This window comes from Pichia membranifaciens, assembly GCF_001661235.1.
Source record: "Pichia membranifaciens NRRL Y-2026 unplaced genomic scaffold PICMEscaffold_2, whole genome shotgun sequence".
Taxonomy (NCBI): domain Eukaryota; kingdom Fungi; phylum Ascomycota; class Pichiomycetes; order Pichiales; family Pichiaceae; genus Pichia; species Pichia membranifaciens.
In genome coordinates, this window is record NW_017566983.1 from 307,630 (window position 1) to 332,586 (window position 24,957).

Consider the following 24,957-nt stretch of genomic DNA (forward strand, 5'->3'; position numbering starts at 1 on the left):
AATGCCTGTAACTGAAAGACTCGAGAATACGCTTGCATAGCTAGTAGATTAGTGACAAGCCAATCATTGATTGTAAGCTAAACCAAAGTAGTCTTTTTGTAAAGAAGTGTGGTTTTAGTGTGGTTGGTAGCCGGTAAGGAAACAGTTGTGATTGTTGATCGGGGAGATATGGTTTTTTTGCTATATCTTGAATCATGAACAGTTTTCATCGCTATTGCACAAAGTAAGCAAATTTGAAAGTACAATAAGCTTTTTGGCTTGGAAGTATCTTGTTCCAATGATATTGTTTTGTAATCCTGATAAGTTATCCTGGGTTTATTCTGCATGACATAAGATGTGTACGCTGACGGCAAAATAGACCATAGCTGATTGGTCATCACACTACAGAACTAAAGTATTTTTGCTATGCTTTCAGCATGGGTGGCATTGAGCAAAACCCTAGAAGCTATTGCAGGCAATTCAGCTTGCAGTCAAATCACCTACTTAATGGTAGTGTTTGCATACTAAAAACTTTGCTTTTAGAAGAGCATACCCTCCACATTTGTAATGGCAAAGCAATCATACTTGACTGATATTGTAACAAATGGAAGATCTCTTTGCCAAGACCTTCTTCTGGTTTGAACTTTCATAGAGCTTAGCTCAATATCTGGGTAGAAAAGGCTAAAAACCCGCTTGCTGTGGAAAGCAATTGTCTCTGTTATTTGATGCCAGCGGTGAGATGATGTATAGCACAGTGGACTATCCAAAACATAGAGACAAGGCTGAAAAGACTTCTGTATGTTGTAGGGTTCAGAGTAAAACGTAGCAAGCAGAACAGAGATTGCACATAATCCTCAAAATATTTAATCTTCCTCGATTTTGCTACGCTTTGACTGAAAACAAGGCTTGGAAGACGTATTTTTTTTTCTCAACTTTAGTCCCCCGTTGCTTCCACAAGTTTTTCAATCATAAAAAACGAAACTGCCATGCAAGCGAAGTCAATAACAGAAGGTCAAACGCTTATACAATAATATATATCATTCTTTTAGTCTTTTTACAAAGTGTCACGATCCTCAGTCATCAGAAATATTAGATTTATTTTTTACAAACTTTTTACTGCTACAACCCGTACGATAATCAAAGGAACTTTAGCTGAGATTTGTCTAATTACGTCTTCAAGGGACCTCAACTATCCCGGCTGATTTTTAATAGCCGGTATAGTTGAGGTCCCTTGAAAATGAAATTATAAACGTAATCTAGCTTTCCTGAAAACGTCTTCGGGTTGAATACACTGTTTTCGTTCAAAATTTTCCATCTTACCTCTAACTATTATTCAAAGGAAACCTCACATGTGCACGACAACCTCTTCTACCAATTGCTATTCATGACTGGAAATCATATAAACTTGAAAAGAAATTGCTCTCTCTTTAGAGTTGTAAATTTTATGCCCTAAAAAATACCTCACTATACTTCGTCAATCACTGCATTAGCGTCGTTTGTCGTTAAGTCAATTGAACTAAATAGCCCATTAAGAAAAATAATATGAATTTAACCAAGAATTAGGCTACACATATCAACAGAGGAATATTTTTATGAAACTTAATGACGAGTATATATAGGCGTAGGACGATCTCTCTTTCTAGGAATTTGCACACATTCCAAAAAGAGAGATCGCCATACTTCGAACGTAAATCACTAGCAACAATGTTTGAATTGGTTCTTCCATAACTTAATTTCTAGAGTCGAAATTCCAGTTACAAGAGGCGTTCGAGTTGGCTGATGTAATAAATTAGTTTTATAAACACAGGTCTAAATTTAGAAACCCAAAGTGCAAATGGACGGAAACATCAACAAACCTTGAACCGGCTTCTGCCAAACCGTTGGTAACCGCTCACAACAGCTCAATACTGGATCGTTTTTTTTCATATGCGAAGTAATCTAGGGAAGCAAAAATTTTATTCATATATTCAACAATCTACTGAAGTAAGATCTGTTGATACAGCTCTCAGCATATATAACAAAATAGGAAAAAATTAAAAAATGTCTACGTAAAACACTTGATCAATTAACGATAAGGGTTTAAAACTCTATTCCCTTAGAACGGTAGTAAGAAACAAGTTTCCAGTATTGGCCCTTTGTTCTGTTTCTCCAGTAGTGGCCAGTGTATATCATGACAAAAAAAGTTCCAATGCAGAAAAAGCAAATAAAAGCAGAGGTAATGAAACAATTCTGGACACCCATGTTTGTAACAAAGGCCGTGATACCATAGTCCATGGCAAAGTTCATTGTGTTTCTAATAATAACCAAAACAGTAATGGCAGACACTCCCATTTCAGGATAGCAATCTAAAGTATAAGTGACCGATGAAATACATCCCACGATACACAACCCAGCTTGTAAACCTAAACCAACAACCACACCAAACCAGTGGACACCATGAGCAGCACCAACGCCCCACAAAATCAAAGCAGCAGGGCCAAGGATCATGTAGACAATCAAAACCCATAATCTATCTTCCGCTTGTGATATACCATTGTGCTTCTTGGCAATAAAGATCTTAATCCAGTCCGTAGACCAACCAGCATATGGGTAAATCAAAAACACAAAGATGACTGGTGACACATAAGCCAAGCCACACATGGCTGCAGAAAAGTTGTATGGTTCCGCTCCAAGAACAATTGCTTCAGTACCGTTCAAAACAGAATACCAAAACAATGAAGAGCCGTAAAGGAAACCCGACCATAACACAATAGGAAACTGAACCATGTAAAATGGTGCAATCATGTATTCCCATAGGTGGAAGTCTTTCTTGAAACCGGATGTCAATGACATCTTTTGCCAGAATGTCTTTTCAGGAGCATATTCGATTGGAACTGAATCGTCAATCAAAAATGCTTGGTTGCCCAAATGCTGCCTTTCTGTAACTCTAGATGTAACTGACTTAATGACAAGAGGATCAGTATTTTCACCACTCAGATTGGAAGTAATGACATTCAAAATGTTTCCTTCTTCGTCTCTGGTCACTCTTAACTTTCTTTCATAGTTTGTTTCCTCCATTAGGAAGAACATAAGAACAAAGCAAACTGCAGCAAAAATGACGGCAATTATGATGGTCCATTTCCATCCTAGAGCATCATTCACAAAACCTGCAAGCATAGGAGCAGCATAATTCGAGCTAAACAAAGCTGCACCATAGATTCCCATATACGTTGCTCTTTCGTGCTCGAAGAACATATCAGTAACAGTGATTTCAGGTAAGGATTCAATGGTACAGTAGAAAAAACCATTTATAATTTTGGATGCAATCCATTCACCGTTTGTGTGAATGTAAGGTTGCCAAATATTAAACGCAATGACACCAATGAGACCAAGCAAGTAAACAGGACGTTTTCCGTATTGTTGGGCAAGTGGCAAAAGAACCAAGTTACCTAAGCCAAGAAACAAGAAGGAGTATCCAGTACCCGCATTCAAATCTGCAACCGTAATGTTCACATTTGGATCAGCTGCAATTTCTGGGAGGATGGAATAAATACAGCAACCTGGGACAGAACCACCATAGCAATAAAGAACAATGCAGAACATTTGAAGCATTTTCCTCTTAAATGTCCAGTTAAGGGGATCATTTGGGTCGTCGGAGGGCGTTGGAATCAAATTAACTTTATCCTTACCATCTTCGGTCTTCTCCATCAAAACCAAGTTGGAAGTACCTGGGATTGCATCGAAGTCGATGGAATTTTCCAATACCGTGCCCTTCAAACTTCCATCGTTGTCGACGGGTAAGACTTCCACGTCGAAGCCTCTTTTTTCTAACGAACTCGAGCTAGCTGTCATGTCTAACAAGTTTTTTGTTCAGTCTTGACAAATAAAGTTTAGTACTTGAAGGATCAAAAAAATCAGGAAAGAGTTAGAAGGAAAATCAACTCTTATATAGAGTGGGGAACAAAATTAGCCTAGACGGTAGAAGTAGTCGATAAGAAAGTACTTGTGCTGACGTTGCAAAAAGAAAAAGAAAGAGTTTGATGTCTTAGCTATAGAACTTCTGGGCATCCTCGGGCGCCCAAAGATAAAGATCTGCAACTTATCTGCTCAGACAAAAGTAACCACAGACTGGATCGCCTAGCGAGCCGGAACCCTGTGAAAAATACCGGATTAGGACAACATGTGGAAGACAATTTCGCCTGGAAAACAACAATCTATCTGTCTACCTATCTATCTAACTTTCAGCCTTTCTCTGCCCTGCCTCTTGTAATCGACACCCCCCTGGCACTACATATTAACATGGATAAGGTAATGAGAATTCCCAGGCACTGTCTTCGCCTAGGATAAGGCTAGATTATCAGCCTTATCTCACTTATCGGGCATCATCTGCTTTCTCCGCTACCGGGACACCATCGCCAGTAGCTGACAATGCACATTTGATGGCCGCTTTCGGCCTGTCCTCCTCGGTAATGACAGGGCCATCACTTTCTGGTTCCTTATCGGTGCTATCTCCGCCGAGAACACGTATCAAAAGATTGCCGGAGCGATAAGCAGGCTTCCTCGCCGCTTGGTCTAGAGCGCTCTCGCCAAGGGCTGATTTTTTCCCGATTGAGTAATTTTGAGTGTGTGTGAAGCCTCGGCAAGCCTTTAAGAATGGTTTGGGTAGCGCTAAGCAACGATTTGAAACACTTAGTATCCATATAAATGAACAGATATCCAGCAGCTTCAAGGAGAAATAACAGGTAAGATTTAGAAGTTTGAAGAATGGTGACCAGATTGTACCAAATTTCTGTCTGGCAAGCAATTTTCAGAGAGAAAAAGTAACAACGGAGTAAAAAAATGACTTTTGACAAAACCGAACTTAAAGTCAACCCAGAAAACGAAGAGCTTTACAAGACTTTTCTTCCAAAGGTCGAAAAGTACAGACAAGCTTTGAAGGATGGGATACTGGAAGAATACAAGCTTCCTGACGAGTTCTTGCCAAAAAATGTCGGTGTCGATGTGACCAAGATTCCGGAGCAGATCTTGTCCAAGAAAGAGATTTACATTACCGAATTGAAGGCTGTCGACTTAGTTTCTCAGATTGCCAAGGGTGAGCTTTCATCTGTGGAAGTTTTCAAGGCATATGCCAAGCGTGCAACCATGGCACACCAGTTAACCAACTGTGCTATGGAGTTGTTTACCGACGAAGGCTTGAAGCGTGCTGGCGAGCTTGATGAATATTTCAGTGCCAACGGCAAGACGGTTGGTGCGCTACACGGTGTTCCTGTTTCCTTGAAGGAACACTACGACTACAAGGGCAAGATCACACATGCTGGTTATGTTGGCTTGATCGACAATGTCTCTGAGAGCACCAACCAGTGTGTCCAGATCTTGTATGACGCCGGTGCGGTGTTCTACGTCAGAACCACCGAGCCTCAGCTCTTGATGCACCTCTGCTCGAACAACAACATCACAGGCATTGCCAAAAACCCTACCAACACCGCCCTAACCACCGGTGGTTCCTCTTCTGGTGAGGGTGCAATTGCTGCAATGAAAGGTTCTGCCCTTGGTGTCGGTTCAGACATTGGTGGTTCGATCAGAGCACCAGCGGCCTTCTGCGGAGTGTGGGGTCTGAGACCAACCCAGAAGAGAATCCCAATGTTGCCGATCACCCCAGCCGGCAGTGGTGTCCAAGAACTCGTTGTTCCCGTTTTGGGTCCCTTGGCAAGATCTGCCGAAGATTTGGAGCTGTTCATGAAGGTTGAGCTCGGCAGCAAGCCATGGGAAACTGACGCCACGTTGGTTCCAATGCCTTGGAGAGACGTTGCCGTTCCAGAACCTAAGCAACTCAAGGTCGCTGTCTGCTATGACGACGGAGTCGTCAAGCCTACTCCGCCAATTCTCAGAGGACTTGAGGCTGCCGCCAAAAAGTTAAAGGAGGCAGGCGTCAAGGTCGTAGAGTGGAAGGCCTTCAACGTCCAAGAGTGCGTCACTGCTGCGTATGACGGTTACAACGCCGACGCCAACAAGAAACAACTGAGTCTCTTAAAGCTCTCTGGTGAGCCTGTCTTGCCCCTTAGTAAGCACATCTTGAACAGCGGCTGTGGCTTTGACGGACTCTCGGTCTATCAGTACCAGAATGACTCGGGAGTCAGAGACGGCACCAGAACCGCCTACCTTGAGCAGATGAACGAGCTGGACGTCGACTTCATTCTCTGTCCTGTCTACAGCTCCGTTGCGCCTTTGCCCGAAACCTGCCACTACTGGGGTTATACCAGTTTGTGGAATCTTTTGGACTTCCCTAATGTCATTTTCCCAACTGGCCTTAAGTGCGACCCAGCTGTTGACAAGCCAGACACAAGCTACGTCCCAAGAAACGACACCGAGAAGTACGAACACGAGTTGTACGACGACGCTGCCAAATTTGCCGGAGCACCTATTAGCTTGCAGCTTACCGGTAAAAGATGGTTCGACGAGGAATTAGTTAAGGCCTCACAGATCGTCGCCGAGATCATCGCCAAGTAGACCCTGCCGATAGTTTTTATACCTATATATCATACACACCCTTAAATGAGCCAGATTCATGTTGCGATTAACATCTTTGTCTCTTGTCGGATATGACGCCCGATTGGGAAGCGGCCTCGCCAAACAGCCGCATGCGGATGTCCCGCGAGTTAGGACAGTTGCTGATAAAGCAGAGGGAGGCGGTAGTGTCCGATGGATCAAGCCTAGCAGGTACATGGCGACGGCTTATGGTGGAACAATGTGGTGAGCATGGGTTTGTTGCAGCCGGAGGAAAAGGCCGTGGCGCAGTAGGATAGACATCATGGGGACGGCGCTTTTTGGGAAGTTCAAACTTGCAACACTTACCCAGAAGAAGGCAGGGCCAAAAAAGGTCGAACGGAAAACGAAAAGCCACAAGCCAGCCAAGACCGAGAATGAAAAGTTATTGGAGAGGAAGACAAGGAAGCGCAGTGGGTGCTTCTGTTGCCGCAAGAGGCGGATCAAATGCACTGGTTCGAAGCCGTCATGCGACAACTGTGTGAAGGCGTCCTACTTGTGTGTGTGGCCGAACGGCGACGAGTCCCTGCCCCATAACACTGATTTTAAGTTAATTAAGGTTAACTGTGGCTCTCAGGAGGAGGTGAAAAATGAGGAGCAGAGCATAGAAATGGCCAGCTTTGAATCCAGCGAGTTGTGTTCGCCCGATGACCCCCTGCCATTGGTAAGACATTCTTCACCTGAAGCGTTTGGCGCACTCATGACCGTTGCGGCAAAACATAAATCTTCGGAGGTGGTTGAGGACGCTCTTTTCCGCAAATTCTTGCTTGAAATCAACTCATCGGTGCTATTGCAGGTCTATCCGCAGCTAACGACGTTCCCCTACTTATCGCCACAAGACACGCATCTCTATGATGCGTTTGTCAACGGTTTCATAACGGACATCTCTCCGCAGCTGGCTCATTTCAAGCTCCAGCCCGCGTCTGCGTTTATTCCTTCTGTCATTGACAACTCGATTGTCCAGGGCTTGTTTTTTGCCTCGGGAGCTGCCTTCCTCTACTCCTCAACCAAAAATGTTGAAATGAGAAAACTATCCACGCAGAAGTTCATTGAATCTGCCGGTCAGCTCAATTCTTATATTTCGACCCACGACATCACCGGCAACTCGGATTGGATAATCATATACCTACTTGTGGCTTATCTCAAGTTGAGGTTTATCCACGAAGGTCAGCGAACAGAGACGTTGAGCATGATCAGTATTATCGAAGCAATGAAAATATGGCTTACCAACAAGCAGAAAAGAAGTGCAGGCGACGAAAGGGGTAGTGTCCCAAAGATAACGGAACTGGATATTGAACCAGTCTTCGATGAAGTAGATGGCGAGTCGATGAAGATACCTGATTTGGGCCCACCCGAGGGTCTCGATGTTGAGAGCGATACGGCAACTGCGTTTAGTAGATTGGCCAAACGGTTTAAGCTGATATCAAGTCACTGCGGCCCATCCTCAACCGTCGTGGCAAACCAGCCCTCGGTACCCGTAGACCCCTCTTCAGTGGAAACAGAGATGTATCTAGCCTTCAACGAGGGTAACAACAAAGACAAGAGTAGCAGGGTGCTTCTGCCTTACGAACGGACAATGATTGAGTCATTTGCCTTCAACTACAGTAGCTTGATGTTTGTTTGTGACAAGTCTTTGATCCCCCAAATGACATCTCCTTTCGTCATCTTTGACATGCTGAGGCCCTACCTTTCTGTCCCAATATACAAGTGTGCTGTCCCCTGGATGAACCACCCTGTAGCAGGCGCAGCGTTGCCTATTTTCGAGCTTCAGGCGAAGGTGTGTTGGTTGGGCCACTTCTCCCCTCTATCTGAAGAGCACAAGAAGCTGGTGTCCAAGATCAGAAGTGTTGCCAACTTCAACACCCGGCCGATCCTTCCAATCGAGGTCCACACAAAGGAACCCGAAAATGTGCAAAAGAAACTACTGGAAAGCTGTTATGCTGCTGAGTTCGTCTCCAAGGCCGTCTTCATATACTCCACCAAACTACTATACCCTGACATGGAATACGACGGTGAGTTGATCCAATCCACAGTGGAGCAGGCCTATGAGAACCTGTTGAACATCTCCATTCAGAGCCAGATACACATGATTTTGGGCTTCGCCTTTGCAGTGATCGGTTCGGTTGCCGTGCAGAAGAAGCACCGTGAGTACCTAGTTTGGAAGCTTAAACGGCTAGCCACAGTATTTTGCGTTTCCACCTTCGACACCATCATATGTTTCTATCAAATCGCATGGTCGAAAACGGCTGATGGGACACGGGAAAGAGGTTGGGACACTTTGGATGACGCTGAGGCCATCAAAACTTTAGTCATATGACACAATCTTTCTTTTTTCCTCTCGTAATGTACATTTTTACTATACAAAACAGTCCTTCATTAGGCTGTTCTCTTTCTACATATTCATTTTTAGCTTTTGGGACTCAACATGAACCCGTGCACGGTGGAGGCAAACACACCACCACGGCTTTGCACGATTACCGTTTATCTGTCCACCTTCATTTGTAACAGGCCATGACGGTTTCAAAAGCGTCCCCCAGGATCTTATCCCACTGGCAGTCCCGTATTGGGAAGTCCCTCCACCACTGCAGCGGGTGGGGGGACCATGCGTGCCTGAGTCCGAAGAGCTGTTTTTCCACTGATAAGGGTCAACATTGGAAACAGCAGCGGACTCATCCCTTTTCTTATCGACCGAGGGACCCTAAGCTCTCAACACAGTGGTTTTATTATCCTATGCAGTCTCTCTATCTTCTTACACCGATATCTTTATACTACCGGGGTTGGGGCTGAGAAATTTTAGAAGATCTTTCCTACTTAAAGCTTACCGGTTGGCTTCTTTTGATTGTTTGTGATCTCACCGTTTGGTCGTTGGAAAATTTATCACTCAATATATAAAAGTTTCATTATGACTATTGAATACAACACTAGGAAATCTAGCTCGTCAAACATTGAACACGAAACAATGTCCAACTCTTCTAAACAGCAAGGCACTGTTGAGGTGATTTCCTTGGACCGTGCCAAATCTGATGCTGAGTACTTCCAGTCCGAAGTCGATGACTATACCATCGACCCAAAAATTGAGAGAGCAATTTGCTGGAAATTCGATCTAAGAATATTACCCTTACTAGCTATCATGTATCTTTTCAATGCCTTGGATAAGGGTAATATCTCGAATGCTAAGACCGACGGTTTGGATAAAAATTTGGGTATTGAAGGGCAGCAATGGAACAACATGTTGTCTATTTTTTATGTGCCTTTCGTTTTGTGTGCATTTCCATTGGCTTTGGTTATAAAGAAGTATAACGCTGCTAATATTATACCTGTCTTGATGTTCACTTTTGGTTCGATCAGCTTGCTAGAGGCAACTGCTTTCAACTACGGCTCATTAATGGCTGCAAGATGGTTTTTGGGTATCTGCGAGTCGGCATTCTTCCCTGGTATTATTTTCTACTTAAGTACCTTCTACAGGCGTCACGAATTAGCCAGGAGATTGTCTATTTTCTATTCCGCTGCAAACATTGCCAATGCGTTTTCCGGTTTGTTGTCTTACGGTGTCTTCCAAATTAAGAATAGTAAGTTACACGGATGGCAGATTCTCTTCTTGATTGAAGGTGCGGCAACGGTGATCATTTCTGTGTTTGCCTTCTTATACTTGCCAAGAAGTGCAGCAACAGCAAAATTCTTAAATGAAGAAGAAAAGGAGGTTGCCAGAAAGAGGGTTGAACTCGATTCTTCGGCCATCCAGACCGAAAAGTTGTCGATCAGAGACGCAATCAAAGTTTTCAAGCATCCAGTTTGTGTTGCATGGATGCTTCAAGAAATTCTCATTGGTGTTCCATTGAACTCTATCAACAACTGGTTCCCACAAATTGTTGGGTCATTGGGTAAAGGTACTGTCATGACCAACTTATACACCGTGGCACCGAACGTGTGGGGTGCTGTTGCATTGATAATCTTGTGTTTCATGTCAGATCTCACTCGTGTCAGATCTGTGTTCATTGTGGTCGGTTTGGCCGTTACTTTGATTGGATTCGTTGTCTTTGGTTGTATCGACACCAAAACTCACATTGGAGCAGCATACTTTAGCTGCTTTTTGATGACCACTGGAGGTTCGGTCTCCTCTGTTTTGACCTCAACTTGGTATAACAACAATACGCCGAATGAGAACAGACGTGCTGTTATTTCTGCAGTTGGTGTTCCACTTGCCAACGCTGCAGGCTTAATCTCTACAAACATTTTCAGGAGTAAAGATGCTCCAAAATATGTTCCAGCCTTGGGTATTACTGCAGGTTTTGGTGGTGCCGGTATCTTGATGGTGATCGGTATCTTGGGGTACATGATTTTTGACAATCGCCGCAGAAATAAAAATCAAGGAGTCAGTTTGACTTATCGTGACGTTCCTACATCGGAGCTATACGACGGACCAAGTAATCCCAACTATAGATGGATGTACTGAAATATTACTCAGCTGCTCTTGTTTAGTTCTCTTTATACTTTCTAAAGTTTGCAATCTTTTTACTCTTTTAATCTTCAGTCTTTGAACATGATTGTTATTAGTAGTAGTACCCGTAACAGGTCAGTAAAGTTAAAGATTACGTCAGCCATATTTTGTAATTTCAGCGATAAACTAAAACTCATGAATCATGCATGGATGGAAAACCTGTGTATCTACTTAACACTAATGTCGCATTTTCGTCGTAATTGAACTCCTATTCGTCCATAACGCTTTGATAATCGAATGCTATTATTCACAAAATAATGGCAGTAGAGATATCAAAGAAGAGAAAGAGGAGAAAGGGTCCCTTTATCTGTCCTGTTGTGAATTGTGGAAAGGTATTTTCACGATCAGATCATTTGGCCCGACATCAAGTAGGACACTCCTCTCAGAGACTCAGATGCGATTTTGAAGGATGTGGAAAAGTATTCACAAGGATAGACGTGAAGAAGAAACACGAAGCTATACATCGAAAAAAAAATAGTGGACAGACCTCACCACAGGATGACAACAACGAGTTTGCATCATCATCATCCAAAGAAGGCAACATGGTAGCTAATAAGACTTCTCCAATGTATAGTTCCGACCCGGTTTTTATCCATATTAATCCTGAAAATAAAGATTCATCTCCGAATGGGAGCTCAAGTTTCGGCTCGTCGAATGCTGGTTCATCGAACCACACACCCAATGAACAAATCGATATCAATATGAGTCCTCCTAACGTTATGAACATTAGTGATACGCCAAACACCGCAGGTAGGGTCACCACTGCCAACAATAGTCCGTTGAATATGCTCTTGAATATAGGGTCTGTGAATAGTTACAAAATGATGCCATCCCCTCTTTATGGGAATTTGGGAATGCAGGACCAGGAAGCAAGCAATACAATCAACAGTGAAAGTAGTATACTGAGCACCAACAGCACGCACAGTGAACCTGGCAGTGTGTCTCACGTGAGCCCACAAAATGGTGGGGCCCAAAACGAAAGTCTTGAAAGAGTGAAGATATCCAGTACGGGGCCAGAGCACTCCGAGCTGATAGAAAGAAGTAAAGGAAAAGAGCAGCTGCAAAAAGAAGATAGTACGGTAGGCGGTGTTACTCAGAAAAGTAACGATGAATTGGTTTACTCGACGGAAATGATACAAATGCTACTCGGAGGTGCAGCAGACGTTTCTCCCTCATCGGCACTTCATCTTGACCAGATTGCAAATGGCGCCTTCCAGGATCATCATGAAGAGCACATTGGGAAGAACACGCTATCGCTATTGGAGGAAGTGTTTGCACTGTCTCCCAATTTTCCGAATGAGAACTGCCAAACGGAGATCGACAACAAGACACTATACAATATGATACACTTTATTCCTGAGTTGGAAAATAATGCCGACTTCACTGTGGCGAAAATTAAGTGGTTTCTTGAGCTATATTGGTCGTTATACCATTGCCAGTATCCTATCTTGCACAGGCCATCATTTTCCACGTATGATGCGCCTCCACTTCTACTTTTAAGCATGATTATGACTGGCTCATCACTGGCGAAAAAGGTGACGCCACCGCCGGGTTTTCTTTTCGAGGATCCCTCCAAGTTGGCGATGATAATCGCAGAGCCGTTGCGATGGCTAGTTTTTGCATGCAACGAAGCCAAGCCGCCGTGCAAGGCGTGGGTCATCCAGAGTTTGATCATCTTGGAGACGTATGAGATCATCAGCTCCTCGAGAGCTTTTCACGAACGGGCTGTTATCTACAACGGCGCCAAGATACAGCTCCTAAGGCGAAGTCCTATACTTGGCGGAGACCCTTTCAAGAGCTATGGCTCGGATACAAGCAAGTCAACAAACCTGTGGAACACATGGATTGAGAGCGAGTCGATGAAGCGGGCTGCGTTGATGTCGTTCAACCTTGACACGATCCACGCGGTTGTGTTTGGTCACCCGATGAACATTTTCGCCAACCAGATCAAGCTCTCGTTGCCGTGTCCGGACGACATCTGGGAGTACAAGAACGTCGACAGAAACAAGGCGCCATACCATGTCACGGAGACGCCGCTCTTCCTGGACGCGCTGAAAAGCCTGTTGAAGGGGGAGGCCGTCAACGTGGACTCTTTCGGGAGACAGATCATACTCTCGGGGTTGATCAACCTCGTGCTGCAGACCGAGCAGAACGTGCTGCAGTGGAACAACTTTGGGTGGAAGACGATCGAGAAGAGCTGGAAGGACGACATCTCTGCGGCAATCAAGTTCTGGAAGACGCAGCTGCCCGAGGGCAACTGCTGTTTGACGCTGTCGAGCGTCTACTATGCCGGAGCGACGTCGCCGCCGTTGCCGCCGTCGTTGATGCCCGAGGACACGCGGTGCAAGTTCCCTGTGTACCACGCGGCGCAGATCTACCTGCGGATCACCCACTACGACTACATTGTGTTTGCCGGCGCCCCGAAGCGAATGAACGTGCCCATTCTGCCCGAGGACTACGCCATCGTGGTGCGGCGCATCGACAAGTGGTCCAACAGCGTGTCGGGCAAGCTATCCGTCATCAACTCGCTCATCCTGTTGTTCGAGATGCTTCTCTCGCCCGAGGGCTCCGTCGACATCGTCAACTACTACTACGAGCCGGACAAGGACCCCTTCATCTACCGCCCGAACGTGATCATCTGCGCCATCCTCTCGCTCTGGGCGTACGCGTTCCATGTTTTTGGCCCGGAGTCCTTGTTTTCCTCCCCCGACTTGCGCCACCAGCTCAAGAGCGGCTTCATTCCCGCCATGGAGGACGGCAGCTACTACCTCCGGCGCGTGCGCTCCGAGCTGGTCAAGCGCACGGGCATCTCCTTCTCGAGCCTCGACCACATGGACTCTGCCGAGAACATCAAGGCCATGAAGGAGTTCTGCCGCGTGCTTCCTGAGATCCGCGGGCTCCACCACCTGATCGGCCTCCTCCGCACGCTCGAGACGAGCTACCTCGGCTGCGAGTGGCAGGTGGGCCGTGAGTACGCCAAGTTGTTGGGCAACTGCATCAAGCGCAGTGCCGGCGCCACCCACGTCTTTTGCAACGACATGTACGACGTGTGAGGATGGGGGGGGGGCGTGGGGGAGGGCTGTCCCTCCACTGGGCGGAGCCCTCCACTAGCGTGGTAGAGTTGTCAGGCACCGCCCGCCCTCCGCGCCTTCTGATAAGCGCGTGCGGCCGATAAGCGCAGGGCCGGCGTCGCGGCCCGCCGGGCTCCCCCCAGGCCCGCAGGCCCCCCAGCGTCCCCCCACTGCCGGCGATGGAGGGTGCAGCAGGACGGGGTGGCCGGCGGACGGACGTGCTGTCCCGGCGGGCGCCGGCCCGTATAAAGGGTGCGGGCCTCCCGCCTGGCACATTCTTCTGTCAGCGGTCGGCACAAACCAGATAGGGCACCCGACACCCACCAACCAACCAGCGCCCCAATGTCCATTTTCGAAACAAAGCTCAACGACGACTACAGCTGGCCAGAGCCCTTTGCGGCGCTCCCGCTGGCGCTCGACGCGTCCATGGTGGACAAGCTCGACCCGGAGTACGTGGCCTTCTTCCGCGAGGTGCTGTGCGAGAGACCGGACATCCTCGAGACCCACAAGTACCCCGTGGCGCACACCAAGGCCGGCGGCAACGTCATCCCGGGCCAGGCGCCGGCCCTCGCTGTGGCCGACACCTACGACATTGCCATTCCGCGCAAGCACACGCAGCCCGACGCCGGCAGCATCCCCGCCCGCGTCTTTGTCCCGCACGGCGAGCCCCCGGCCGCCGGCTGGCCCTGCACCATCTGGTACCACGGCGGCGGCTGGGTGCTCGGCAGCATCGACACGGAGAACTCCTACTGCACGCATCTGGCTGATCGGGCCCAGTGCGTCGTCATCCCCGTGGATTACCGGCTGGCCCCGGAGTTCCCGTTCCCGGCGTGCGTGCACGACTCCTTCGAGGCGTTGCTCTACGTGATGGAGAACGCCAGCGCCCTGGGCATCGACAACACCCGTGTGTGTCTGGGCGGCTCATCTGCCGGAGGCAACCTGACCGCGGTCATGTGTCACCGCTACGCTGCGTCGCCGCTCGCCCGCGGGCTTCCGCCCATCCGGTTCCAGCTGATGGTCGTCCCCGTCACAGACAACTCCGCCACAGGCGAGACCCAGCCCTCGTGGGCGGAAAACGCGCTCACCCCGCAGTTGCCTGCCGCCAAGATGGTGTGGTACCGCAAGATCTATCTCCCGGACGCCGGCGCCACGCTCACCGACCCGGAGTCCAGCCCGCTCTTCTACCCGGACGAAAGCTTCCGCCACGTTCCGCCGGCGTTCATTGCCGCCGCAGAGTGTGACGTGCTCCGCTCCGAGGCCGAGGCCTACGACGCCAAGCTTCGGGCCAACGGCGTCCCCAGCACCCTGCACGTCTACAAGGGCGTCCCGCACACGGCGATGGTCATGAACGCCCGGCTCACGCAGGGCGCCAACCTCGTCCGCGACACCACTGCTGCTGTCCGAGCCGCCCTCCACGCGTAGATGCAGCCATCCATGGACAGATAGATAGATAGATAGATAGATAGACAGACCGATAGGTAGCCTGTGTAAGCAAGACCCTTGGTTGTCCCATCCAGTTTTGCACGAGCCTCCTGGGCTTCCCGCACCCCCTGGCCTTGGCCCGCGCCAGGCTTATCTCCATCAGGCCGTTCCGGCCGAGCCGCCTTCGGCCGATCGGCCCTGCAGGGCTCGAAAGACGTTAGGAAGGCGCGCATATTGATGCCAAGGCGGCGAGGGAGGCGAGGGAGACGAGGGAAGACGGGCAGAGACAGCGCCCGCCAGCAGCGTAGGGGTGTCTCCGCTGTTTCCTTCTCAAACGAAAGCCGTTTCATCTCCTTCTGAGAAAACTGTTCCCCTCAAAGGCCCCCCCTCGTCCGCTTTGACGATAGCAAGAACCCTGTGAAGTAAATGGACTCGTCTGCTGCTCTCGCCGCCGTCGGCGCCGCCAGCGCCGGCGCAGAGCTCTACGCTAGAAGCTTCATCCAGGGCCCGACACCAAAACTGGCCAGCGGGATCGGCTACGTGGTGGTGTTCTCGGTCCTCTTCGCGGTGAACATGCTCTCGTGCGTGTTCTACCACCAGTGGTGGTTCCTCGGCTCGTGGGGAGTCGGCTTGGTGCTCGAGATCGTGGGGTACGCGGGCCGCATCTGGTACACGCTCAACGACAACAGCAGCAGCGCCTACATCATGGAGTTGGTGTGCATCACCGTCGCGCCGTGCTTTTTGATGGCGGGCATCTACTACGTGCTCGCACAGCTCATCCTCATCTTCGGCAACGACTTTTCCCGCCTAAAGCCCATGCAGTACTCCCTCATCTTCATCATCTGCGACGTCATCTCCATCTTCGTGCAGGCGGCCGGCGGAGGCGTCTCGGACAACCCGTCCTCCTCCACCATCGGCCGCTACATCATGATCGCCGGCTTGGCCTTCCAGGTCTTCACCATCTCCGTTTTCCAGGTCCTCTGGTACGACTTCCTCTGGAAAATCTACAACACCAGGAAGCTCCACGGCGACACCCTCTTTAACCCGAAGTTCCCCCACATCAGAGCCAGACCGCTCCTCACGCCCTTCATCTGGGGGGTCTCGCTCGTCGTCATCTTGATCTACACACGGTCGATATACAGACTCATCGAGACCTCCTCCGGCTGGGAATCCTACTTGTCCACCAACGAGATCTACTTCAATATCTTGGAAGGTGTCATGGTCTCCGTCTCAGCCTTGATCATGGCCTCGTTGTCCCCAGGGTTCGTCTACGGAAGACACGCCCACCTCTACATCAAGAAGGACTCCTACAGCTCAGCAACAGCAGAGAGCGACGGGAGGGACGAGGCGGACGAGACCCTCATTGAAGCAGAAACGAAAGGCTCTAGAGACTATCTGTAATGCACGGGCGAGGCAGCCGTGGACCGGCAGCTTCAACTACTTAATTTTCGATATCCATATATGTATAGAACACTTAAAGTAAAACCTTATTCAGCTTGAAGTTGAGTGTCAGACTTTGAAGATCATGACCAGAACACCAGTTCACTTGATAGACATCACTCAGAAATGGGAGGGAAAGTTTAGCAAGAGCAGTTACATGGAAAATTGAAGACAGGAATTGTATTTAACAAAAATCTACAGTGTGAGATACCCGACTTGGTTCAACTACTGACTCCAATTCAGCAGGTCGGATCCAGTCAAAGTATTACCAGCCTTATTGAAACTGACTATTGGTTGTATAGTGTAGTGGTTATCACTTTCGGTTTTGATCCGAACAACCCCAGTTCGAATCCGGGTACGACCTCAGTTTATTTTTTTTGCCATTACAGCTTCCTGCATATCGATTGAAGCTTTATACTGGTTTATTCCTACGGTATATACATGATTCAACATTGAAGCTATAGAAAGTTAACACTCCAACATTATCTTGTTTTTTCCGCCTCATATTCTGTCAAAAAAATCGCCAAATCATCAAAATAGCCGTAGTGGTCGACGTCTTTATCGTAGTGGATGGTAATTCTGATAATTGATATCGCTGTGTCAATAGGAATAAACCGACCTAGCTTGCTTAAAGAGAAAAGAAGAAATTCGCAGATTTTGTTAAAAGTATTGAGGTCCCAGTTTGTCGATGTGCTAGTCTGATTGAGAATTAGCGTGGTATCTTTTTTATCAAGTTTCTTTTGTTCTGACATGATGAGGATTCTATTCTGCTTTTCAATCAAAGATTTGATCCTAGTATTTTTCCCTAACAAAACAAACAAATCCAAAAACCTCGTGACAAAGAAGGTGTGACCAAATTTAATTAAATTTTGCAGAACATCGATGCTGCGAGAAATTACTCTGAAGTCTTCCGTCTCGTTCAATATAGAGGAAACGATTCCCCACAAATTGGCACTTATAGGTAAAAATTTCGACTTCTGAGTGGCTATAAGTGGGATGATTCGGTCAATAACCTTCAAAAGTAAAATAACTAATGGCACCGATTTGGTCTGAGCTAGTCTTTCCGCATATGATAGAATGCTTGTGATGGTATTATAAAGCTTAACATTTATTGGAGATACCCATTTAGTGCCATCATCTCCACCTTCATCATCGGAATCTTCTCCGTTCATTTGAGAGGGAATGGATTTTGTATCATTCTCGTCATCACTATCATCATCACTATCAATTTCCAGAATCTTGCTTTTCCTCAATGGTTCCTCAGCAACTCCCATATCATCATTTTGGTTATCATTCATATCATCAAATGCAACATCATACTTATTTATAAACTCATCGACCTCATCCATTGATTTCAGTCCCCACATGCCAAAGGCTAGAACATTCTCATCTTCCAAATCAGTAGCAAGTTGCTCAAAGTCAAATTCCTTTTGATCATTATAGACTTTTGATAGAAGCTCGTCAAAGACCAAAAAGAAACCCTCAACAAGTGAAGTGTAACCGTGGTACATATCCAACAACGTAAATATAGTTCTAATTATATCATCCAATTCTGCAACTATATCAAGCGAGCCTATTTTCACTAAGACAGATAATATGATCGGTATTTTCGGTGTCAAACATTCACCCACCAATTTGCCAGATAAAGTGTCGATCAAATAATCTGCATTCTCTGAAAGGAGCTTCTCAATTGAACCATCGTAAAGTAAATTGGCCAACTTCAAAACCACTATTTGTGCTTCAGTTCTTATCAGTTCACTCGAAGACGCTAGACATTCAACGATTGGATAGAGCAAGTCAATTAACTCATCCTGAAATTCTATTCCGAGGACGTCCATCGTATTACTGATTGCTCTCAAACACATTATTGATGAGGAGGTAATGCTGAATAACTCGGTGGAACTTTCAGAACATTTCTTCAACGTTTGTGTCGAGGTTTCGAGTGAAAAATATGTTAGGTTATGTAATAAGGTCAACGAATCACCAGTAGCAAAGTTCGCTTCATTATCATCGACGATTTCAAAATAATCTTCTGGGTCAAACGGTTTTTTTGTTTTCACATTTTTTGTAATGTGAGATAAAATCCAAGAAGAAACAGCGTGATGTACTGTAATATTAGGGTTGGAAGAAATGAATCCCTCCTGAATGTTTGACATATCAAAATGGGCTATTTGTTCTATATTTTCCGATATGGTTTCAAAAAGATTCTCGAGTGCTGTTTCTGTTTCTTTCGTTATTATTCCGTTGAATAAAGGTGTCTTTTGTAACCCGTCATAGGTGGATTTATCATAGTGAGAAGAAACTAGTAACAATTTTCTCTCCATAGAGAGGGCCTGTTTATTTGAAGCGTGAACCTTTTTCTTGGAGTCACTGGTGCTCTTAACCTCTAATAACAAAGCAATGTTTTCTTGAAGCCTTGATAGCGTCTTTTCAAGCATTGATGCATCAATACCATTCATACCATTAAGAATTTTTATCAATAGATCTATGAATTGGATCATCAATTCTGCCTTTGTAGCATCAGGAGAAGAAAAATTATATTGCATCTTATGGAGTTCATCTTCTAGCGCTTTTTTCAACAGTAGTTTCAATAATTCGTTTTCGGGTATGTAAACCAAAGACTCAATAGTCAAAGGTATAAACGTTGGGTCTGCAAAACATATTGCGGATAATGATCGCAAAAGCATGGGTATCAAAGGATAACAAGATAAAAAACTACTCCTGATTATCTTCACGTCAAATTGAAAAATTGCATCTCGGATGTTGAATTTATCATACCTTTTCAAATCTACTTTGAGGATTATTTCCAAGGCTTTTCCAAACTGATTTAGGGTAGACCTTAACCACGAAGTAGTTCGATGCTGCTTCAAAGAAGTTGCACTTTCCGGAATAGTGATTACAAGCGAAGAATTGGGTTGAAGGTCTGTATTTATTGGGAAATCCAGGTTCTCCTTTGGAGAATCCTCGATACTGTCCCTCAAGGAGTCTAATGAATTGAATTTGCTCTCCGCATCAACCTCTAGGTCAAAGTCTGAAAAAATACTGCTTACAAGGGTGGTGAGAGTTACGAAGGCTTCAGATAGCACGTTCGAATGGGGCCTGGATGTGACTATCTTTGCAATAGAGGAGACACTTCCGGGGAAGAATAGTGACAAAATTTCACCGTTATCTATCAAGTGGAATAATATGTTTAATGTCTTCAGGGAGTGTGCCTTCATGGCTGAAATTTGTGATTCTACCGCAATATTCAATAAGGTACTAACGAGAAAACCCAAAGTGGGGACAAACTTGCTATTTTCCAACACCCGACTAGTGAAAGTCGAATCCTGGTTCAGACATCCCTGCAAAAGAACTTGAAGACACAGGACACCGTTCATAACCGTATCATCAGAATGTGTTTTCATAGAAAACTGGCCAGGTTTACCCCCTATCAAAAAGGTTATCAACGTGACATATTGTATGAATAGCTCGTTGGACAATGCTCCAGGTTGGCACCAAGAATATTTCAATAAAACATGTATAATGGATAAAACAACCTCTAATTCTGAATCTGTCATGCTATCACTTTGAAATAGTCTTGTTATTGGGACCATGATGTAGTCTGATAAGTTTACCGGAATTGAGAGTTGACCATCATTTGTGCTTGTCTCAATCTCCGATTTGAGTGTAGAGTCTAGGTCTTTAAGAGCATTCAATAGTTCTATGGACCCTGTTGTGCTGTTTTCCGAAAGCGTCAACTGAGCCAAAGTAACACATTTCGGCTTCACAGCTCTGAATAATTTTGCAGCTGCATCCATTGAGAACTCACAGTGTGTGTGGATTCGGTTGCTTCTTTTCTGCCCCAGAAACTTGCGCAAATCCACCGCCTTCGCCTTTCCTGTCAGAGGTAGAAGTAGACACACCTTCCACAGATGTTGAAGATAGATCTGCCATTTTAGGTCGATAGTCTTAACTTACCCGGTGTAGATGTGTGAGGCACTTCCGCCTTTCCATCGTCGACTTTCAAAATTTTCAGTATTTTACAAAGCGCAATAAATGGTGAGAGGGTAACTACTTCTTTTCAAATCTTACCTTGCGCTTCTTCTTCCTGCTCTAGGTCAACTGAGTTTTGATTCCACAGCTAAGAAAACCAGCGATACACAACGTACGTATTGGAAAAGTAATGTGTGCTTTTCAAAACGTGAACTGATCAATAGTTTACAAGCCCCATCCTCGTCCCATTATATATACAATAAGAAAGGTGAAAAATTCAAGAAGAATCTTACAACTCCTATGTCTGACAGCAAAAGAAAGTAAACACCGGCATTAGAAATTACGCTTGCCCTGTACTACTTAATCAGTAACTGCCATGTCTGGTGACATGACACTGATATTCTGATTTTGCTCTTACCGGTCACGTAATACCTTAATGTAGCTTGGCACATTTATTGCCCAAGTTTTCAGTTACCAAGCTTTTTTGGTGGCTCATGAATCCCTATGGACACTCATGAGGCTTTGTTTTACTATTTTCAAACCCAAGTGGGAAAACCAATTTACAGTTTTTAAAGTTTCCGTATGAATAACGAAGCAGAGTGCGAGAAGTGTGACAGCTCCAAGAAGCCTCACCCCTCTGCGATACTAACATGGTTCTTTCTTTGTTACTTCAGATTTAATTTTCCACATTACACACAATGACCAGAAGCTCAGTCTTAGCAGATGCTCTTAACGCAATCAACAACGCCGAAAAAACCGGTAAGAGACAAGTCTTGATCAGACCTTCTTCAAAGGTTATCATCAAGTTCTTGAGCGTCATGCAAAAGCACGGTATGTATTTCATTTTTTTTCTCCCTTTTACACCGGAATGATAACTGGATGGCTTGTCGTTGAATCACTATTCTACATAATTTTGATTTGTTATCTTATCGCTGGCTGTCTTTTAGTTTTCCGGAAGATCAAAATGAGGCGAGTGGATAACTAGTGGCTAATGTGTCTTTTAGCATGTTAGCTTCATCTGCTCCCTTGAACATTTTACTTTTGAAAACACTACTAACACATTTTTTTGGCTAATTTTTTTATAGGTTACATTGGTGAGTTTGAGTACATCGATGATCACAGATCAGGTAAGATCGTTATTCAACTTAACGGTAGATTGAACAAGTGCGGTGTTATCCAACCAAGATATAACGTCAAGATTGGTGAAATTGAAAAATGGACTGATAACTTGTTGCCAGCAAGACAATTCGGTTACGTTATCTTGACCACTTCTGCAGGTATTATGGACCACGAAGAAGCCAAGAGAAAGCACGTTTCTGGTAAGATCTTGGGTTTTGTTTACTAGGTTATTTTAAGAACTTTGTAAATTCTTTATAGCATTTTATATTTTCAGTCAATCGGTTTATGTTTATTACTCATCTGATCGTAAAACACTATTTATTGGAATGCTATAAAAATTTACACATGAATTACAACATTACACTAAGCAAAAAACAAGCCTGAATAAGTATTGCTATACTCTTGAGCAATCATCAGAATAAACCATTTAACAATGATTGAATAGAAATACCACAAATTAGAGAGAATAGTGGATTAAGTTTCGAAGTTACTATTTCAAATGTTAGTATAGGGTTAGAATAACTAACTTGAAATGAAAATGGGATATAGATAAAAAGGCTTGTTAAGGATTAATCAAAATTTAAAATTTTGTTGCAGACATTGTTTTATTTCTTTTGGCAATGATATATTCATTGTTTTTTTTTATTCCCTTCTTATCTTTTACATTTGGTAGAGGTCTTGATTTCGCTATAGCCTTTGTTCTTGCCTTTGCTTTTGCTTGCATTAAGTCTTTGTTTCTATTATCGACCCTTGCCCTAGGGCTGGATTTTTTTGAATTCAACTTTGCCTGTGGTTTAGCATTTGCTTTAAGTTTAGGCTTTGACTTAGAATTTGGCTCAGGCTTAAGTTGGGGCTTGGAATTTGGCTTAGATTGATCTTTTGACTTTAATTTTGGTTGCGATTTTAGCTGTTGCTTTGGCTTTGGCTTTGGCTTTGATTTTGATTGTGACTTTGGCTTTGGCTGTGACTTTGGCTTAGGCTTCGGTTTTGAAATTACTGTTGTTTTGGACTTCTTTTTATCATTGCCATCTCTTTCTTTCTCTGCAATTGCTGCCTTTTTCTTTCTTGTCAAGTTTTCCTTTTTGTTTTTATTCTTCCCAGTTTTATCTACTCCATTTTCATTTTCTTCATCTTTGGTTTCTTCACAATACTCACATGATATTGAATCTTTAGGATCTGCTAGTGGTTCAGGAACAGGCTTTACAATCGGTTTTTTATTGAATACAGTACCATCTACCGAAAATATCTTGAAATTACTAGTCATATCTTCTTGAGTTAATGGGACGAATTTGCCCTTTTCTTGGTTATTGAAAGATTTGACAATGGATTCACCCATTGATCTTGGTATTCCCTTGGATATATCAAGATTGGCATATTTTAATTCACACACTTTCCGCTTTGGTTTTTGCTTTCTAACATTTTTACTTTCGAAATTTTGCTGATTTTGTAGCAAGAGTTTCTTTGACAATGGAACATCTTGAACTTTTGATATTTGTTCCTTAAATGCAAAGAAGTCTGGTAATAGCTTAACATTTCCAAACTCATCATAATCCACTAAACCATAGTTGTTTGGTTCTTGAGCAAACTCATAAACAAGACCACCCGAAAAAACGCTTGTCATTTCCGATGAATAAATTGAAGAAACTTCTTTGAAAAGCCTTGGTAAGACTTCATTACAACCATATTCTGAAAAGAAAATTGGTTTAGAATAAGTAGAATAGTCTCTTACCAAATTATTATATCCTGATGTGATAAAAGTCTGCTCACCACACCATTGGTAAGTATTGACACCATAGAAATCAACTGTCTCTAAAGGATCTGTTTCATAACACTCCAAGTAGTCAGCCAACGATATTCTATATGACAAATCATCTGCTGCTGAGTAACCAACAGGGATTATTCTGGCACTATTAGACTTGATAAAATGTTTCATATCTCTAATAACCGCCTTAATATAGACAGGTGAATTAGTCGCTGATGTTTTGTCATTGACAATTTCATTCCCTGCAAAAAACGCCAATGTATTGTTATAGCCCGAGAATTCATTAACCACATGGAAAACATGACCTACGTATTTGTCGTTGTAAGTAGTCCAAGGCTCGTATCTATTTAAATGTTGACCAACCATAGGAGAGTTAACATCTAAAACTAAGTAAATTCCAGCTGCTGCCAACAATGTCATGCATTTGTCGTGATTTAAACTTGGATTGACGGAGTATACTCTAATTGTATTTATTCCCAACTCCTGAAATAAGAAAATATCTCTGGCACATAAAGCGGGATTGGAAAGAGGATCAGAATGTTCATTCACTCCACTAGATCCCCCGGGCTGATAGTCCACTCCTTTGATGAAGAACTATACAAAATCAAGAAAAAAGAGCAGAGAATAGAACAAATGTTTGTTATGAAAACAAACCAACAATGTTACAAAAGACAGGAGTTAGTAATTGTTCAAATAAATAACACAATACGAAGTATGTTTAAAGTGGAGAGCCGAAATGCACGACTTAGACTTACAGGTTTATTAGTGATCGAATCATAAAAATGATTGCCTCTTATTTCAATGGGATGGATAATGGCATGCGTCAATGTTGACAATGTCAAAACCACAAAGAGCACTATATGGAACATCTTTATACTTTTGCGGATCATCTACACTTTAAATTGCCATGAAATAGAAGTAAGGGAAAGGGATGAAGGGTAAATAAGAAGAAGAAAAATGAAGAGAGGAAATGGGAAGGAGAAGGGGAGAAAAAGAAGTAGAAAATAGGAGAAGAACATCTAACAGAAGGCTCCCACAAACACATACATAGCAGAGAGATTAGAGTTACGAAGGAGAAGAGGCACACAGAAGTTATTGTAGGGCACTTTTCAATATTTTCCCCTTTCGGAAGGAGCCTTTAACGATTCATGCCGATGCGAACTTTGATCTGA

The 24,957-nt window shown here is 44.6% G+C and overlaps 10 protein-coding genes and 1 non-coding gene across 11 annotated transcripts; 8 read left to right on the forward strand and 3 right to left on the reverse strand.

Moving 5' to 3' along the window:
* Nucleotides 1–2,058: 2,058 nt before the first annotated feature.
* Nucleotides 2,059–3,666, reverse strand: PICMEDRAFT_57708 (hypothetical protein; the record flags this gene model as incomplete). Its single annotated transcript, XM_019163252.1, has 1 exon — nt 2,059–3,666. The coding sequence occupies one exon, from the start codon at nt 3,664–3,666 to the stop codon at nt 2,059–2,061; it is 1,608 nt and encodes a 535-aa protein (XP_019018265.1).
* A 1,131-nt stretch (nt 3,667–4,797) lies between these two features.
* PICMEDRAFT_71261 (hypothetical protein) lies at nt 4,798–6,465 on the forward strand (the record flags this gene model as incomplete). The annotated part of the gene is made up of 1 exon (XM_019163876.1): nt 4,798–6,465. One exon carries the CDS (start codon nt 4,798–4,800, stop codon nt 6,463–6,465), a length of 1,668 nt encoding a protein of 555 aa, XP_019018266.1.
* A 301-nt stretch (nt 6,466–6,766) lies between these two features.
* On the forward strand, nt 6,767–8,818 carry PICMEDRAFT_71262 (hypothetical protein; the record flags this gene model as incomplete). Its single annotated transcript, XM_019163877.1, has 1 exon — nt 6,767–8,818. One exon carries the CDS (start codon nt 6,767–6,769, stop codon nt 8,816–8,818), a length of 2,052 nt encoding a protein of 683 aa, XP_019018267.1.
* A 642-nt stretch (nt 8,819–9,460) lies between these two features.
* On the forward strand, nt 9,461–10,954 carry PICMEDRAFT_57711 (hypothetical protein; the record flags this gene model as incomplete). The annotated part of the gene is made up of 2 exons (XM_019163253.1): nt 9,461–9,496; nt 9,542–10,954. The coding sequence occupies 2 exons, from the start codon at nt 9,461–9,463 to the stop codon at nt 10,952–10,954; spliced, it is 1,449 nt and encodes a 482-aa protein (XP_019018268.1).
* Nucleotides 10,955–11,256: 302 nt separating this feature from the next.
* On the forward strand, nt 11,257–14,052 carry PICMEDRAFT_32528 (hypothetical protein; the record flags this gene model as incomplete). The annotated part of the gene is made up of 2 exons (XM_019162774.1): nt 11,257–11,583; nt 12,232–14,052. 2 exons carry the CDS (start codon nt 11,257–11,259, stop codon nt 14,050–14,052), a joined length of 2,148 nt encoding a protein of 715 aa, XP_019018269.1.
* Nucleotides 14,053–14,412: 360 nt separating this feature from the next.
* Nucleotides 14,413–15,492, forward strand: PICMEDRAFT_31031 (hypothetical protein; the record flags this gene model as incomplete). Its single annotated transcript, XM_019162670.1, has 1 exon — nt 14,413–15,492. The coding sequence occupies one exon, from the start codon at nt 14,413–14,415 to the stop codon at nt 15,490–15,492; it is 1,080 nt and encodes a 359-aa protein (XP_019018270.1).
* A 234-nt stretch (nt 15,493–15,726) lies between these two features.
* On the forward strand, nt 15,727–16,923 carry PICMEDRAFT_15146 (hypothetical protein). The gene has a single exon (XM_019160685.1). The coding sequence runs from the start codon at nt 15,919–15,921 to the stop codon at nt 16,891–16,893; it is 975 nt and encodes a 324-aa protein (XP_019018271.1). The 5' UTR covers nt 15,727–15,918; the 3' UTR covers nt 16,894–16,923.
* Nucleotides 16,924–17,224: 301 nt separating this feature from the next.
* PICMEDRAFT_t38 lies at nt 17,225–17,296 on the forward strand. The gene has a single exon. It is a non-coding gene; the product is annotated as a tRNA-Gln (tRNA).
* A 27-nt stretch (nt 17,297–17,323) lies between these two features.
* Nucleotides 17,324–20,784, reverse strand: PICMEDRAFT_15148 (hypothetical protein). The gene has a single exon (XM_019160686.1). The coding sequence runs from the start codon at nt 20,727–20,729 to the stop codon at nt 17,415–17,417; it is 3,315 nt and encodes a 1,104-aa protein (XP_019018272.1). The 5' UTR covers nt 20,730–20,784; the 3' UTR covers nt 17,324–17,414.
* Nucleotides 20,785–21,539: 755 nt separating this feature from the next.
* PICMEDRAFT_15151 (hypothetical protein) lies at nt 21,540–22,310 on the forward strand. Its single transcript, XM_019160687.1, has 2 exons — nt 21,540–21,735; nt 21,990–22,310. The coding sequence occupies exons 1-2, from the start codon at nt 21,603–21,605 to the stop codon at nt 22,247–22,249; spliced, it is 393 nt and encodes a 130-aa protein (XP_019018273.1). The 5' UTR covers nt 21,540–21,602; the 3' UTR covers nt 22,250–22,310.
* A 48-nt stretch (nt 22,311–22,358) lies between these two features.
* Nucleotides 22,359–24,947, reverse strand: PICMEDRAFT_107992 (hypothetical protein). Its single transcript, XM_019159717.1, has 3 exons — nt 24,541–24,947; nt 23,179–24,379; nt 22,359–22,513 (listed from the first exon to the last, which is right to left on the reverse strand). Exons 1-3 carry the CDS (start codon nt 24,673–24,675, stop codon nt 22,437–22,439), a joined length of 1,413 nt encoding a protein of 470 aa, XP_019018274.1. The 5' UTR covers nt 24,676–24,947; the 3' UTR covers nt 22,359–22,436.
* Between the last annotated feature and the right edge of the window lie 10 nt (nt 24,948–24,957).

Bases quoted from the DNA above. Each gene is read 5' to 3' on its own strand.
- PICMEDRAFT_15146 (XM_019160685.1), top strand. From the start codon at position 15,919: ATGGACTCGTCTGCTGCTCTCGCCGCCGTCGGCGCCGCCAGCGCCGGC.
- PICMEDRAFT_15148 (XM_019160686.1), bottom strand. From the start codon at position 20,729: ATGGATGCAGCTGCAAAATTATTCAGAGCTGTGAAGCCGAAATGTGTT.
- PICMEDRAFT_15151 (XM_019160687.1), top strand. From the start codon at position 21,603: ATGACCAGAAGCTCAGTCTTAGCAGATGCTCTTAACGCAATCAACAAC. The intron at 21,736-21,989 runs GTATGTATTTCA...ATTTTTTTATAG, and splicing joins GAGCGTCATGCAAAAGCACG to GTTACATTGGTGAGTTTGAG.
- PICMEDRAFT_107992 (XM_019159717.1), bottom strand. From the start codon at position 24,675: ATGATCCGCAAAAGTATAAAGATGTTCCATATAGTGCTCTTTGTGGTT. The intron at 24,380-24,540 runs GTAAGTCTAAGT...GATTTTGTATAG, and splicing joins ATTCGATCACTAATAAACCT to TTCTTCATCAAAGGAGTGGA. The intron at 22,514-23,178 runs GTGAGTATTGTG...CATTTGAAATAG, and splicing joins TCCTAAAGATTCAATATCAT to TAACTTCGAAACTTAATCCA.